At 44.8% G+C, this 12,745-nt stretch overlaps 1 protein-coding gene across 15 annotated transcripts in view; it reads left to right on the top strand.

Annotated features, from left to right (window-relative positions):
* Positions 1 to 12,745, top strand: part of LOC105889427 (receptor-type tyrosine-protein phosphatase mu-like) — a 133,536-nt gene that overhangs the window by 12,477 nt on the left and 108,314 nt on the right. For all 15 annotated transcript variants that reach the window (XM_031559840.2, XM_031559846.2, XM_031559845.2 and 12 more), the window contains exon 2: positions 2,896 to 3,018. In XM_031559840.2, coding sequence (XP_031415700.1) covers positions 2,896 to 3,018 — 123 coding nt within the window. The remainder of the gene's footprint in view (positions 1 to 2,895; positions 3,019 to 12,745) is intronic.

Raw genomic sequence — 12,745 nt, 5'->3', positions numbered from 1 at the left:
AGATTTCTTTGAAATGCACAATATCTGTGTGTGTGTGTGTGTTAACTAGCTCATGTGTGTGTGTATGTGTGTTTGAAAGCTCATTTTGAGTGAGAAAGATCATAGTATTTAATAATACACTGAAAGGAACACTCACACACACACACACACGCCAGTTATTTTTGACACAGGAATGCATCCATGCAGGCAACACACACACACAGACTGTTAAACTGAAAACTATTACATAATGACATGGTTGTCTCACTAACAGTGGTGGCAGCTATCCATTAGAAGAAATGTGTGTGTGTGTCACCTCTCCTTACCTGTGTGTCTCCTTGTGTGGTGGGTGACAGCCTCATTAGAGTTGCGTGGTGCATTGGGTTCTGGGCCTCTTGTTCCCCAAGTGTCAGCCTCATCTCTCTCCTAAATGAATTCTAATTGAACACACCCATTCAAAAAGGATAGAGGGAGAGAGAGAGAGAGAGAGAGAGAGAGAGAGAAACACAATCAGTTGCATGCCTGATGGGCTGTGCTTTAATTTGGTTTGTTTTGATTTCCAGGTGTCAGGCACGTCAAGGAGGCCTAACGCTGGTAAATGGCAAAATGAAGCATTAGCATTTCATTTCAAGGACAGAGAGCCACGTGGCTCTACAGTATGACCTCCATATGTGCTCTCACACACGCACACACACACACACACAGAGGTGCACTTAGAGGTCTAAACAGACACACACACACACACACACACACACACACACACACACACACACACACACATGCACATCTAAACAGATACATACACAAACCAAACCAAAACAATTACACCCATACACACACCCCTGACATATACTGTACACCAATGCACACACAGACATACTCTCTCTCCAGTGGCGTAAGGTAGTTATGATGGGCCTTAGTGCACGCTGGTTACTAGTTATGAGGCACACACACACACACACACACCATTAGGCGTATATATATTTTACCAACAATGTGTTGGATTTTACGTTCGAATTAGTTACTTCGGCTATTGTATTGGGAAAGTAGACAGGTCAAAGAGAAAGTTATCAGAAACATGGATAGCGCTCTGACACGTGGTAATAGTTAATAGTTTTTAATAGTTTTAATATTTTCTGTAGTTTATACATTTTGGTATAGATTGCTACTGACTATTGTCTCCCCAAAATAACGAAAACCATGACGGTCAATACTCTTTTCAAATGCAATGTGAATTTCCCTAGACCTGCCACATGGTCAGACTACCAAAAGCACAGCTACTGACATCACCAGCACTGTTGCCTCAGAAGCTCATTCTATCGCTGCATGACTGATAGTCATTTGGAAAATGATAGACCATAGACCTCTGCACACTGAAGGTCGTCATCTATTGTGTGTGTTGAAATACAGGTGTGTTGGGAGCTACTATTTTTAGATACATTTCTGTCAAGCACACAAAACGACTTCTTTTGATGTGAATGTCTTTTCACAGCGGCGGTTTCACAATTTGATATCACATCATCCAATTGATTTTGGACTTGATTACCCATGTAAACACATCAGCTTAACTGCTATGGCAGTTGGTAGTGCAGCATTGTTATCAGACATTGCTTCAAACAGGACATCCAGTACCCCCCCCCCCCCCACAGACAGAAACTCCTGGACATCCAGCACACCTGCCATCCCCATCACAGACAGAAACTACTGCTGGCCCTGGCATTGCTTTAAACTGGGGCACTTCCTCCAGGACTTTCGGCAGTGAGAGAAAAGATGGAATAGCAGAATGAAGTTCACACACATACACACAAACACACACACATGCGCACCTGTGTATGGTTTTCCTTTCTTGTGCGGGAACAAACTGAGCTTTGTGGTGTATGTGTGTTTGGCATCAGCGATCAATGTGTGCTTCTACCACTGTGTGTGTGTTTACTTATGTAACATATGTGTGTGTAGAGGTAGGTGGGTAGAGGTAGATGTAGGTGTCACACACAGACACACACTTCATATTACCTTGGCCAGTATTACCTGTACTTCAGGGCCCTAGGGAAATGGTATATGTGAAGTTGACAGTGGGTCACAGAGTGTGTATGTGCGTGCGTGTGCGTGTGCGTGTGCGTGTGCGTGTGCGTGTGCGTTTATGTTTGCGTTTGTGATTGTGTGTGTGTGTTGTGACATTGTCCTGGTGTTAATTACGTCTGATCTCCAGTCTACTGCTAAAATGTCACAGCTGAGATGATCAGCCTCCCAGGGGTGAAAGTTCACACAGAGGACAGAGGTCACTCTTACTCAGAGGAATGTTAATGGAAGGATGGGTGTGTGTGTGTGTGTGTGTGTGTGTGTGTGTGTGTGTGTGTGTGTATGTGTCTCTGCTGGGAGAACGTTTGTGAAGGGATAGAGTGGTAGAATGAGAGGAATGGATGAGTCTGGATCTGCAGACAAGTGGGGAGCGAGGGGTGGAGTGAACAAGTGTGTGTGTGTGTGAATGGATGAGATTTATGTTTGCTGGTGTGGGTGTAGTGGAAGGGAACACACTGCTGTAACGATGATGGAGCTTGAGCTCTTCATCGCTGTCAGGGCAGAATTGGCTGCTGGCGGCACTAATGATGGTAATATATGGAGCTCTGTGGCAATGCAGACCATCCCTCAGTCTGTCTCACTTAAATGCCTCTCATTGTTTGGCATATTGCATTATGAATGTAGAGGATTAAAAAAGTCACAGAGTAATAGAGGAGGTGAGAGGAGGCGCAGGAGATGGAGGACCTGTGGGGAGGAGATAAGGAGGCCGAGCACAAATGTACACTGAAATCTGGGAGGCCTTTTGGTGTCAATTTTAGTGTCAGTCCTCTGATGTAGAGTTTGTTATGTTGAACTGTCTCTGTCTCCAGCGTAACTGTGTTCCTCTGTGTGTGTCAGGTGACTGCAACTTTGAGCGGCCCTACTCCTCCTGTGGCTACAGTCAGGGACGCGACGATGACCTGGACTGGGAACAGGCCAACACCCTGGAGAAGCCACCTACAGACCAATGGATGCCCACAGGTGAGTCTGCTGTGTATGTGCGTGCGTGTGTGTGTGTGTGTGTGTGTGTGTGTGTGTGTGTGTGTGTGTGTCTGTCTCTGTGTGTCTGTGCGTGCGTGTACTGTCTGTATGTATTGTACTGTGTTTTTTGTGTATTTGGGAATGTGGATATGCTCTAATTCTCTCCGACAAAAGCATGTAGGATAAACTGATTCGTAAGCATTTTTTCAAAAAACAGGTTAATGAAGTTCTGCAGTGCTGTACAAGAACACACTGTAAGCATCTCCTTTAAGCATTTTCACAAGTGTTGTGTGCCCAACACACACACACACACACACACACACACACACACACACACACACACACACACACACACACAGACACGTACATACACATACACACACACGTAGACACACACACAGACACATTTAATAAATGCTCAGTACTGAGAGGTGTGCATAGAAAAGTGCCTGTTTCTGAATGTGACTCTTTAATGGAGGTCTTCAGAAAAGTACTTCCCGCCTATGCTGATGTGTTATGTTATGATGTGAATAGCCCATGGGAATGCAGTCATGCCTGCAGGCTGGGAGAGTTCTGCCGCGTCTGTGAGTTTGTGTGTGTTTGAGCGTACACTGAACAAAAGGCCCCGTCCTACTTTCCTGGGCGTACAGACCCTTCCCTCCATTCACGTCTCCAAAGTGTGTGAAAGGGAGTTAGTTGTTGGTCATTCAAACTCTCAAGCTCAAGCATCAAGCTGCCTTATCTAGAACATTTTAGAAGGTGAAGCAGATATATACGAGGAGAAGCTGGGATTCAGAGGAACCACTCTCATCCATGTTTCAGAAGTGACTGGAGATGTTATTGCAAAGAGCTGTTTACTGCTGTCCTGCTATTGTCCCACTACTGCTACTAGTGGAACGTCCACATGAATACAGGTTCCAGAATGGAGCCCAAATGTGGCACAAGCCAATCAGAGCTCATTCTAAAATGACATCATCAAAACAAACCTTGTCTAAGTTTCGAGAAAGAGCTGGAGTAGCAGCAGTAGCTGTCTGTGGAGTAGCTGTCTGTGGAGTAGCTGTCTGTGGAGTACCTCTGGTGCAGGTCTGGTTGTTTTCTCTCTCCAAACCACCGGAGAGTGTGTGCCAGTCATTGAGCGAGATTTTTCAAAGTCATTAATTCAGCGCCACACTGATATATACACAACGTAATTCAGATCCATTCACCACATTGTCACAGAGTTTATGAAGAACACACTGAAAAGTTTTCCCCTTTCACTCCCTGACTTTTTTTATTGTCTTTCAATTTGCTAACTCGTTTTTTAGTATTTCCATCTACTGCTGTCACGTTCCTCATCAATACCCTGTCTCTCCTTACATCTAGCAGACACAGCAAGGGGAATTGAGCCTAAAGTGTGGGGAATGAATCATGTATCAAAATACAAAATGCAATCCATTTTAATTAAACCTCCTTTTCCCTGCTGTGTCTCTCACTGCTATCAGTAGCATATTGACACTCACGCTTCTTCTTTTTAATCATTTTTCTCATTCTCTTCTTTCTCTCTGGCTCTGTCTTGATCTCCTCTGTCTATCCATTTCTCTGTATTTCCCCTCGCCCCTCTCCATTGATGGCTTTCCCTGCGGTTTGAAATGGGGAGATATCCATTGACAGCACCTAAGGAATCAGACTAATGGAGAGGCTTGGCTTTTTCCATGCTGTAACAAAGACGGTGCTCCAAACTAATGGAGATAGTTTTTCTCTTAAATCTGATGTCTGATCACACAAAGGCTGCCACACCGATAGATTACATCCCCCTCCACTGTCAAAAAATCCCTGTCAATCCGTTTAGGATTCATTAGTACAGCTCACTAATAAAACCAGTGTTTGTTTGTGTGTCTGCGTGTGTGTCTGCATGTGTGTGTGTCCGTGCATGTGTGTGTGTGTATTTATGTCTATGTGTGTGTGTGTGTGTTGGTGTGTATGTATATGTATGTCTATGTGTGTGTGTGTGTTGGTGTGTATGTATATGTATGTCTATGTGTGTGTGTGTGTTTGTGTGTATGTGTGTGTGTGTGTGTTCCCTTGCTCTCTTTTCTATGGGGGCCATGGCCTATACCAGCTGACATGACGGTGTGGTTTAAGGTGGTGCTGGATGGTGGAAGAGGAGGGGCAGTGATTTCCTCCTCTCCTCCCCGCCCTGAGTTCCCTCTCCCTGGGTAGACGGCCACGCTGGGCTCCCTGTGCGCCTCTCAGGCTGGTGGGGGTAATTAGTGCACTGCGTTTCAATCGCAATCTCAGCGCCACTTAGGGGCCCATTCCCTCACTGACTCTTAGAGGCATTATGTCATCAAATATGGCCAGAGGCCTGCTCTCCTGAGCATAGACATAGTATACTCCTGAGGGGGTCTGATTGTTACCTGACACCCCCACTCTTAGAGGCATTATGTCATCAAAGATGGCCAGAGGCCTGCTCTCCTGAGGGGGTCTGATTGTTACCTGACACCCCCACTCTTAGAGGCATTATGTCACCCCTGAGAGACAGACAGAAAGAGGAGGAGGGGGAACAAAAAAGAATAAATCAGTTTTCAGACATACACACACACACACAAATGTAGATACATGCACTGCCACCCTAAATTTATCGAGACATTACACGAGGAGCTGTATGTGAGAACGCAAATGTCTGAATCAGTTTGACAACATCACAACAACAACACAGGACTACCACAACACAGCAATTGTATAGTTATATAGTTATTAACACAACAAGAATACAAAACAACAGTTATGGCACACAACATAAACCAACTCAATTCAGACCCAATAACTGCAATAGCATAGATAGACGCATAAGCATACTTCACCACACTCCAACAGGAGCCCACGTCACATACTTCCTTACCTTCATTAGTTTTGTGTGTCTGAACACCTTGATATTTTACTCTGCAGTAGAAACATTAAGTAAAAAAATTAGCCTTTTTAGAACACCAAATAGTTTAGAGATCATGGATTAAATTGGATACTATTGTGTGTGTGTGTGTGTGTGTGTGTGTGTGTATGCGCACATGGGCAAAACACCCCAGGTTAAACTCTACCAGATCAAATTGACAGCAGGTAGCTTTTCCACAACATAGAGTTAAGAATCTTTCATCATTATCTACCTCCTTCCATCTCCCTCTCCTCCTTTATCACCCCCTTCAATCTAAACCAGTGTGAAGATGCCGTGAGCCTTCCACACTTGTTAAAGAGTACTTTCATCATTTTAAAACAGCACAACACACACTTACACCTCGCTAATCAGATGCTGACAGGCACACGGTTCTCTCTTTCGTGTCAACAACTGCTTCCCTCCATTTTTCATTGTTTAACCGAGGTACCATCTCCCATCTCAGAACACTGCTCCAGGCAGCATCCTCCTCCTCTCTCTCTCCTTCCTCTCTGCTCTGTCCATCAGTCATATTTCTCTGCAGCTCATATAACTGCACCTGAGGGGAACAATAGGGCTGTGATGCTCTGGCAAAGAAGGAGGGAAGGGGGAAGGAAGGAGGGAAAGAAGAAGGGAAGGAAGGAGGGCCCTGATGTGGCCCTGATGTGGCTCTGATGTGGCTCTGATGTGGCCCTGATGTGGCTCTGATGTGGCCCTGATGTGGCCCTGGTGTGGCTCTGATGTGGCTCTGATGTGGCTCTGATGTGGCCCTGGTGTGGCTCTGATGTGGCTCTGATGTGGCTCTGATGTGGCTCTGATGTGGCCCTGATGTGGCCCTGATGTGACCCAAATTCACTCCAGAGGGAGATTCTATCTGTGTTTATGTATGTAGTGAGGTGAACTGAGAGTTCAGCCTCTGTATATGGGCCAGATCTGGGCTGGAGGAGGTATTTGTCTGTCTGGGACTGGAGTTAGTGTAGATATCATGTGTTAAAATGTAGTGTTATTCTGTTAGGACTGGAGTTAGTGTAAAAAATCATGTATTAAAATGTAGTGTTATTCTGTGTGGACTGGAGTTAGCGTAGATATCATGTGCTAAAATGTATGAATATACGGCTCCTTAGAATGTTCCAAAAAGTTCAGTTGATTTGAATGGGCTACCCCAACGTTCGGAAGTCTGATATTTCTTCATATTGAACACTGCGAAAAATGAATGACCGCTGTCATTGGCAACGGGTTTTGTGCTTCTAATTCACATCTTTCATATCATTCCACAAGAAGTGGACTAGAGTTGGAGTAGAGTTCAATTTGAGTTTGCCGCTGAGTAAACAACCTCTCTGTGTGCCAGAGTGTGTAGCTGGTCTATTCACAGGAACAGACCAGAATAACACAAACAAGGGGAACATCACCACCACTGAGCCTTAACAAGCACCTTTCTCTGCCAGATGCTCACAGATTTGTGTGTATGTGTGCGTGTGTTTGTGTGTGTGTGCGTGTGCGTGTGTGCGTGTGTGTGTGTGTTAGGGATGTGCATATCCATCACTGAAGACAATGTAATACATATCTCGATACACTGCCAACGATTCGATACATTAAAGATACATAAAAGCAGCTACTAATGCGATACGATACGATTCACCCCTATTGCGATGCAGTGCGATTCGACACGATGCGATTCGACACGATGCGATTCGACACGATGCGATCCAACGAGATGCGATGCAAAAGAATATAATTCTATGCAATTTAATATGGTACATAATGATTAATTTATTTGTCAGACAACAAATCATTAACAAGGTCTCTGACAAAAGATAACATATATGTGTAAGTGTTTTTTAACTATACCTGGCAGTCACCACACAGTTTGCTTCATCCTAAACATGTGGATCAACTACCTCACACACTAAATTTAACTAATTTGTCCTATTTTAAGGTTTTTCTTTAGGAATATGAGTTGATCCACATTATCAGGATGAAGCAAACTGCGCTGTGCTGTAACTATGTCACCAGCTGTGCTGAACACTCTTTCAGAGGGTACTAGCTGGCTAGCGTAAGCTAACGGTTTCGCTAGCTGGTTAGCTTGTGTAGCTTGGAAGCCCTCGTTTTCTACAACACTGTAAGGCTGGATATCTTTACAAATAAAGAAGGCAATGGCTTCGGTTTTTGCCTTTGAACGAGCTCAGTTAGTAGCCAGCGGGGCATGAAAAAAAGTGGCAATACTTTGCTTAGTCTGCTTGCTAGGTGTACTGGTGGAGCTAGCCACTGTAGCCATAGCTGAATCCGAGGAGGAGGCAGACGTGTCACCATGTCGCGCTCTTCAGGTGAGTACCTAAATTAGTCGTGCTGCCTGTGTACTTTGTGTACTTATCGAATTTCCCATTTTTCTTCGTAAATCCAAAGTGTTGCCAAACCTTGGATTTATTACAAGTTGTAGGGACGTCTAACTCTAACCGCCATGGTAACACTCTCCCAAACACGCCTCCCACTCGTGCAAAACTTGGCCGAGAGACTTCAAGAGAATCGGCCACTGACAGCAGTGGAGATGAGAGCGTGCTTAAGAAACAGTTAGAGAGGAGGAATCTATCTAAATGTAAAATTATTGGTCACAAATCATTGGTCACATTTCTAAATATTAAATGGTGTTCGCCTACACACGATTCTATATAAATACAACGGATTATACCGATGCAAAAATGTTAGAAACGATGCATCGCAATTCATCCCACATTGTATCCGGTGCACACTTTTTTGATCCAGGCCATCGCATCGTGAGCTTTTATGCCGGTGCATCGATGCCAACCGGTGAATCTTCCCATCCCTAGTGTGTGTGTGTGTGTGTGTGTGTGTGTGTGTGTGTGTGTGTGTGTGTGTGTGTGTTTTTTGAGACACAGGGTGGTGGCTGGCCTGGGCTAAGGCGGCACTCCATGTGAGGGAGCAGGGACTCAGAGGAGGCCTTTGTTTTTGACCAGTGATCTGAACTTGTGGAGAATACACCAGCACACATGCAGTTCAGTTTAGCCTGAAATACTACAATTAATTCTTCTGCCAGTAAAGTTCCAGACTGACAGGAATCCACAAAATTCAGGTAATTCATGTATAAATGGCTGTTAACATGTCTATTATAACTGCCACCAAAACCTTCTTTAGAAGAAGGACCTTTAGAATCCTGAAGGAGCACCATGGCTCTTCACAGACGTGTCAAGAGATGTTTCCATAGGGATGATGTAACCATCGCTATAGGTGGAACTTTTTCACCTCACCTCAAGAAAACAAGATACCTCCTGATAAATTGACTGATAAACCATACTGCTTTTAAGCTGTATATAAAGTCACTGTATTTATTTATTCATGGGTTTATATTGTACTTCATGTTTAAATTCAGCTCCAGCTGTTGTAGCCTGCAGTATTATAGAATCTTCTGGCAGCAGGTCTCTAGGGGACCATAGTGCTGGAATAATGGGCTCAGTTTCAGCAGAATGGAAGTCGTCTTGCAGAGATTAATTACTGCCCCCCCCCCCCCCCACACACACACACACCCTTCATTATGCTAAACGCAATCAAACTCTCACTACTCTGCTCAGTAGTGTAGTGTGTGGCTGCCTCGTCTGTCTGCAAGCACAATATGTCTCTGTGTGAAGAGGAAAACACTGAGGGTGTGTGTGTCTGGTGGGTCTCACTGTAACAGATTAGTTTGGGTGAGGGAGGGGGGGGGGTAGAGAGATGGATTGTCTGTTTGGGGTGAGGGGGGTTTGCTGAGGCTAAATGAACGCTGGCAGCAGCAGCTAGCTGTCCAGTCCACAGTCACACACTCAAAGCTCCACATCTAACAGCTCAACAGCTGAGTACACATGCCCATACCAGTCCACAGTCACACACTCAAAGCTGAGTAAAAAGGCACTTTTGAGAAAAACACTGTGCAGTGTTGGGTGGGAGACTGTGCAGTGTTGGGTGTTGGGTGTTGGGTGGGAGAGTGTGCAGAGTTGGGTGGGAGACTGTGCAGTGTTGGGTGTGAGACTGTGCAGTGTTAGGTGGGAGACTGTGCAGTGTTGGGTGGGAGACTGTGCAGTGTTGGGTGTTGGGTGGGAGAGTGTGCAGAGTTGGGTAGGAGCCGCTGTGGGCTTCATTTATTATAGCTCTACAAACAACACCAACGCCACTTTTCTCTCTGCTCTGCTCTGCTCTGCTCTTCTTTTCTCTTCTCTTCTCTTCTCTTCTTTTTTCCTTTCTTTTCTTCTCGTTTCGTTTCTCGTTTCCTCTCTGGCCTTCATTCACATTTGTGCCACATAATGATTTTCCAGCAGGTTCAGGTCCCCTGAATGGAAGAGACATAACGAGGAGCAGTCATTAGTGCAAATTACCCTCTCCACCTCTTTACACAAAAACACACACACACACACACACACACACACACACACACACACACACACACTCACAGACACACAGACACACACACAAAGACACAGACACACACAAAGACACAGACACACACAAAGACACACATTTTGTGAATTTGAGTGAGTGGCATCAGCCTCTCTGGTGTGATAGGGGTGTATATGCATCTGATTTGGAAGATTCCTTCTCAGACTGAGTAAGAGGAGAATGTATTATTGAGGACAGCTTGGTGTTCCCATAGCCAGAGATGGAGTTGAGCTCTACTGGAGCAGGCAGAGCTGGGCTGTTTGCTATCAGTCAGACGTGTAATACCCAAAGCCAAGTGTGTGTATCAGTCAGACGTGTAATGCCCAAAGCCAAGTGTGTGTATCAGTCAGACGTGTAATACCCAAAGCCAAGTGTGTGAAAGTCAGTGGAGAGGGAGATGGAAGAGTAAGTGTAGCAGAGAGCAGGACACGCCCCAGACAGCAGCAGGACACGCCCCAGACAGCAGCTCACTCTGGAGAAGATCTGGCTCACATCCGGCTCACATCCGGCCCTGATCCGGCACTTGTCTGCTCCTCTCCTCTCTGCTGAGCTGTTGGATGTGTTTATGGTTCCTCCTGTGGCCCCTGCAGAATAATGATGAGTGCTGATGAGTCATGCAGTGGAGCAGCGCTGTAGGGCCCAGTAGCTAAACTGAAATGTCAGGGCTGCCGTAATATCCTTTTTGCTGTGGAAAGCACTTAAATATGCTACTGGGGATGCAGATGGTGGCATTTGGAAATGTGTGTGTGTGTATGAGTGTGTGTAGGTGTGTGTATACATATGTTTGCATGGTGCCTATGATAGTGAGTATTGTGTGTCTAGGTTGTTTGTGTCTCTGTGTGTGTCTCTGTGTGTGTCTTCTTTTTTAAGGATGACCTTTCTGTCTGGTATTAATTAAGACCTGGAGAGGCAAATGGGGAGCTGTAGAGTTGTGGAGGCTCAACAGTAATGAGCCTCTTCAGTGTTCTGGGGTCATTGCATGAAAAAAAAAAAAAAAACACACACACACACACACACATACACAGTCACTTGAAAAGAGTGAATATAAGAGAATGCAAATAATCTCTCTTCAATTCAGTTCTCTTTTCCTCTCATAATGACTGCAGCCACAGAAATTAGCAGCAAAGCCTCTTTCACTGATCCGGATCTGATCTGGTGTGGATCTAGATGTGATCTGGATCTGATCTGGTGTGGATCTAGATGTGGCCTGTATTTAATCCAGAGTCAGCTTTACAATAGAACAGGAGGTCAACAACAACATTGTGTGTGTGGGACAACAATATATTTTCACATAATATTGACATAAACAAAAAAGTGGCCAACTGGTACCTTCTTCCATGAAATGTAACAAGCTAGCCCGTACGATTACTTTCATCCTATAGTAAATGTAGCTTGTCAGATAGCTAATGGTTATCTCAGTCATCAACATGTCTGTCGGGAAGTGGCCCTGCCTGATGTTAAACTCCTGTATGACGTTACTCCTGTATGATGTTACATTAACGCTATATGGCCTGTGGAAAGCATGAATGTATGGTTCTTAATGGGTCACATATCATTTGGAAGAGCTATATCTGATCTGGCCTGTATTTAATCCAGAGTCAGCTATGAGTTTTACTCATCCCACAATAGAGCAGGAGTCTAAAGCCCTGGCTGTGGTCCAGACTAGTGGTTTGGAGAAGTCTGTTTGATAGAAGGGCCTTGGCCTGATGAGCAGCTGGTGTCTGTAAACACCTGGTGATTCATCACAAATGTTCCTGTAATTAAAAAACGATAGCTTTAGAACAGGAGAACTCTGCGTCAGCGTTTGGTTGTCCCGGTTCTGGTATCTCCAGGGGATCTCACTGTCCTGGAAATAGAAGGCTCAAATTTCAGCACTTTTCCATGTTGTTTTTTTTCTCTCAGATCAAAATGTTTCAGTAATAAATTATTTTCGGAGAGTGGTCCTTCTCTAATCTGGGAACTGTGCTTGATTGTCTAGCATCAATCTGTAGCCTCCAGTGTGACATGCATGTGTTGGGTTGATGGTTGTCATGTAGCATTTAGCTTGGTTATTATTACTGAGCGATGGGCCCTGTAAAGTGTTTTAAATAAAACACACACTAGGTCTCATCCCGTCAAACACACCTACATACACACATGCACACACTTGAGTATGCACTCTATCTGTCAGACATGCCCGCACACACTTTCACACTTTACATCACACTCACACACACACCCACACACACATACACACACACACATACATACACACACACATTTCCTGGGAAACGTCATGTCGTGTCCAATCAGCTGTGGGCTGCACTTGTGTTATTATTGTTAATTTATTAGTTATAATAAATTCAGGAGCCTGGCTGGCGTGCTCACTCATGTCTGTAAGTGGAGGTGAAGGTGGCCCAG

Source organism: Clupea harengus, chromosome 22 (assembly GCF_900700415.2).
Source record: "Clupea harengus chromosome 22, Ch_v2.0.2, whole genome shotgun sequence".
NCBI lineage: Eukaryota > Metazoa > Chordata > Actinopteri > Clupeiformes > Clupeidae > Clupea > Clupea harengus.
The sequence above is the reverse complement of the archived record's forward strand: the minus strand, read 5'-3'. Positions and strand labels throughout refer to the sequence as shown.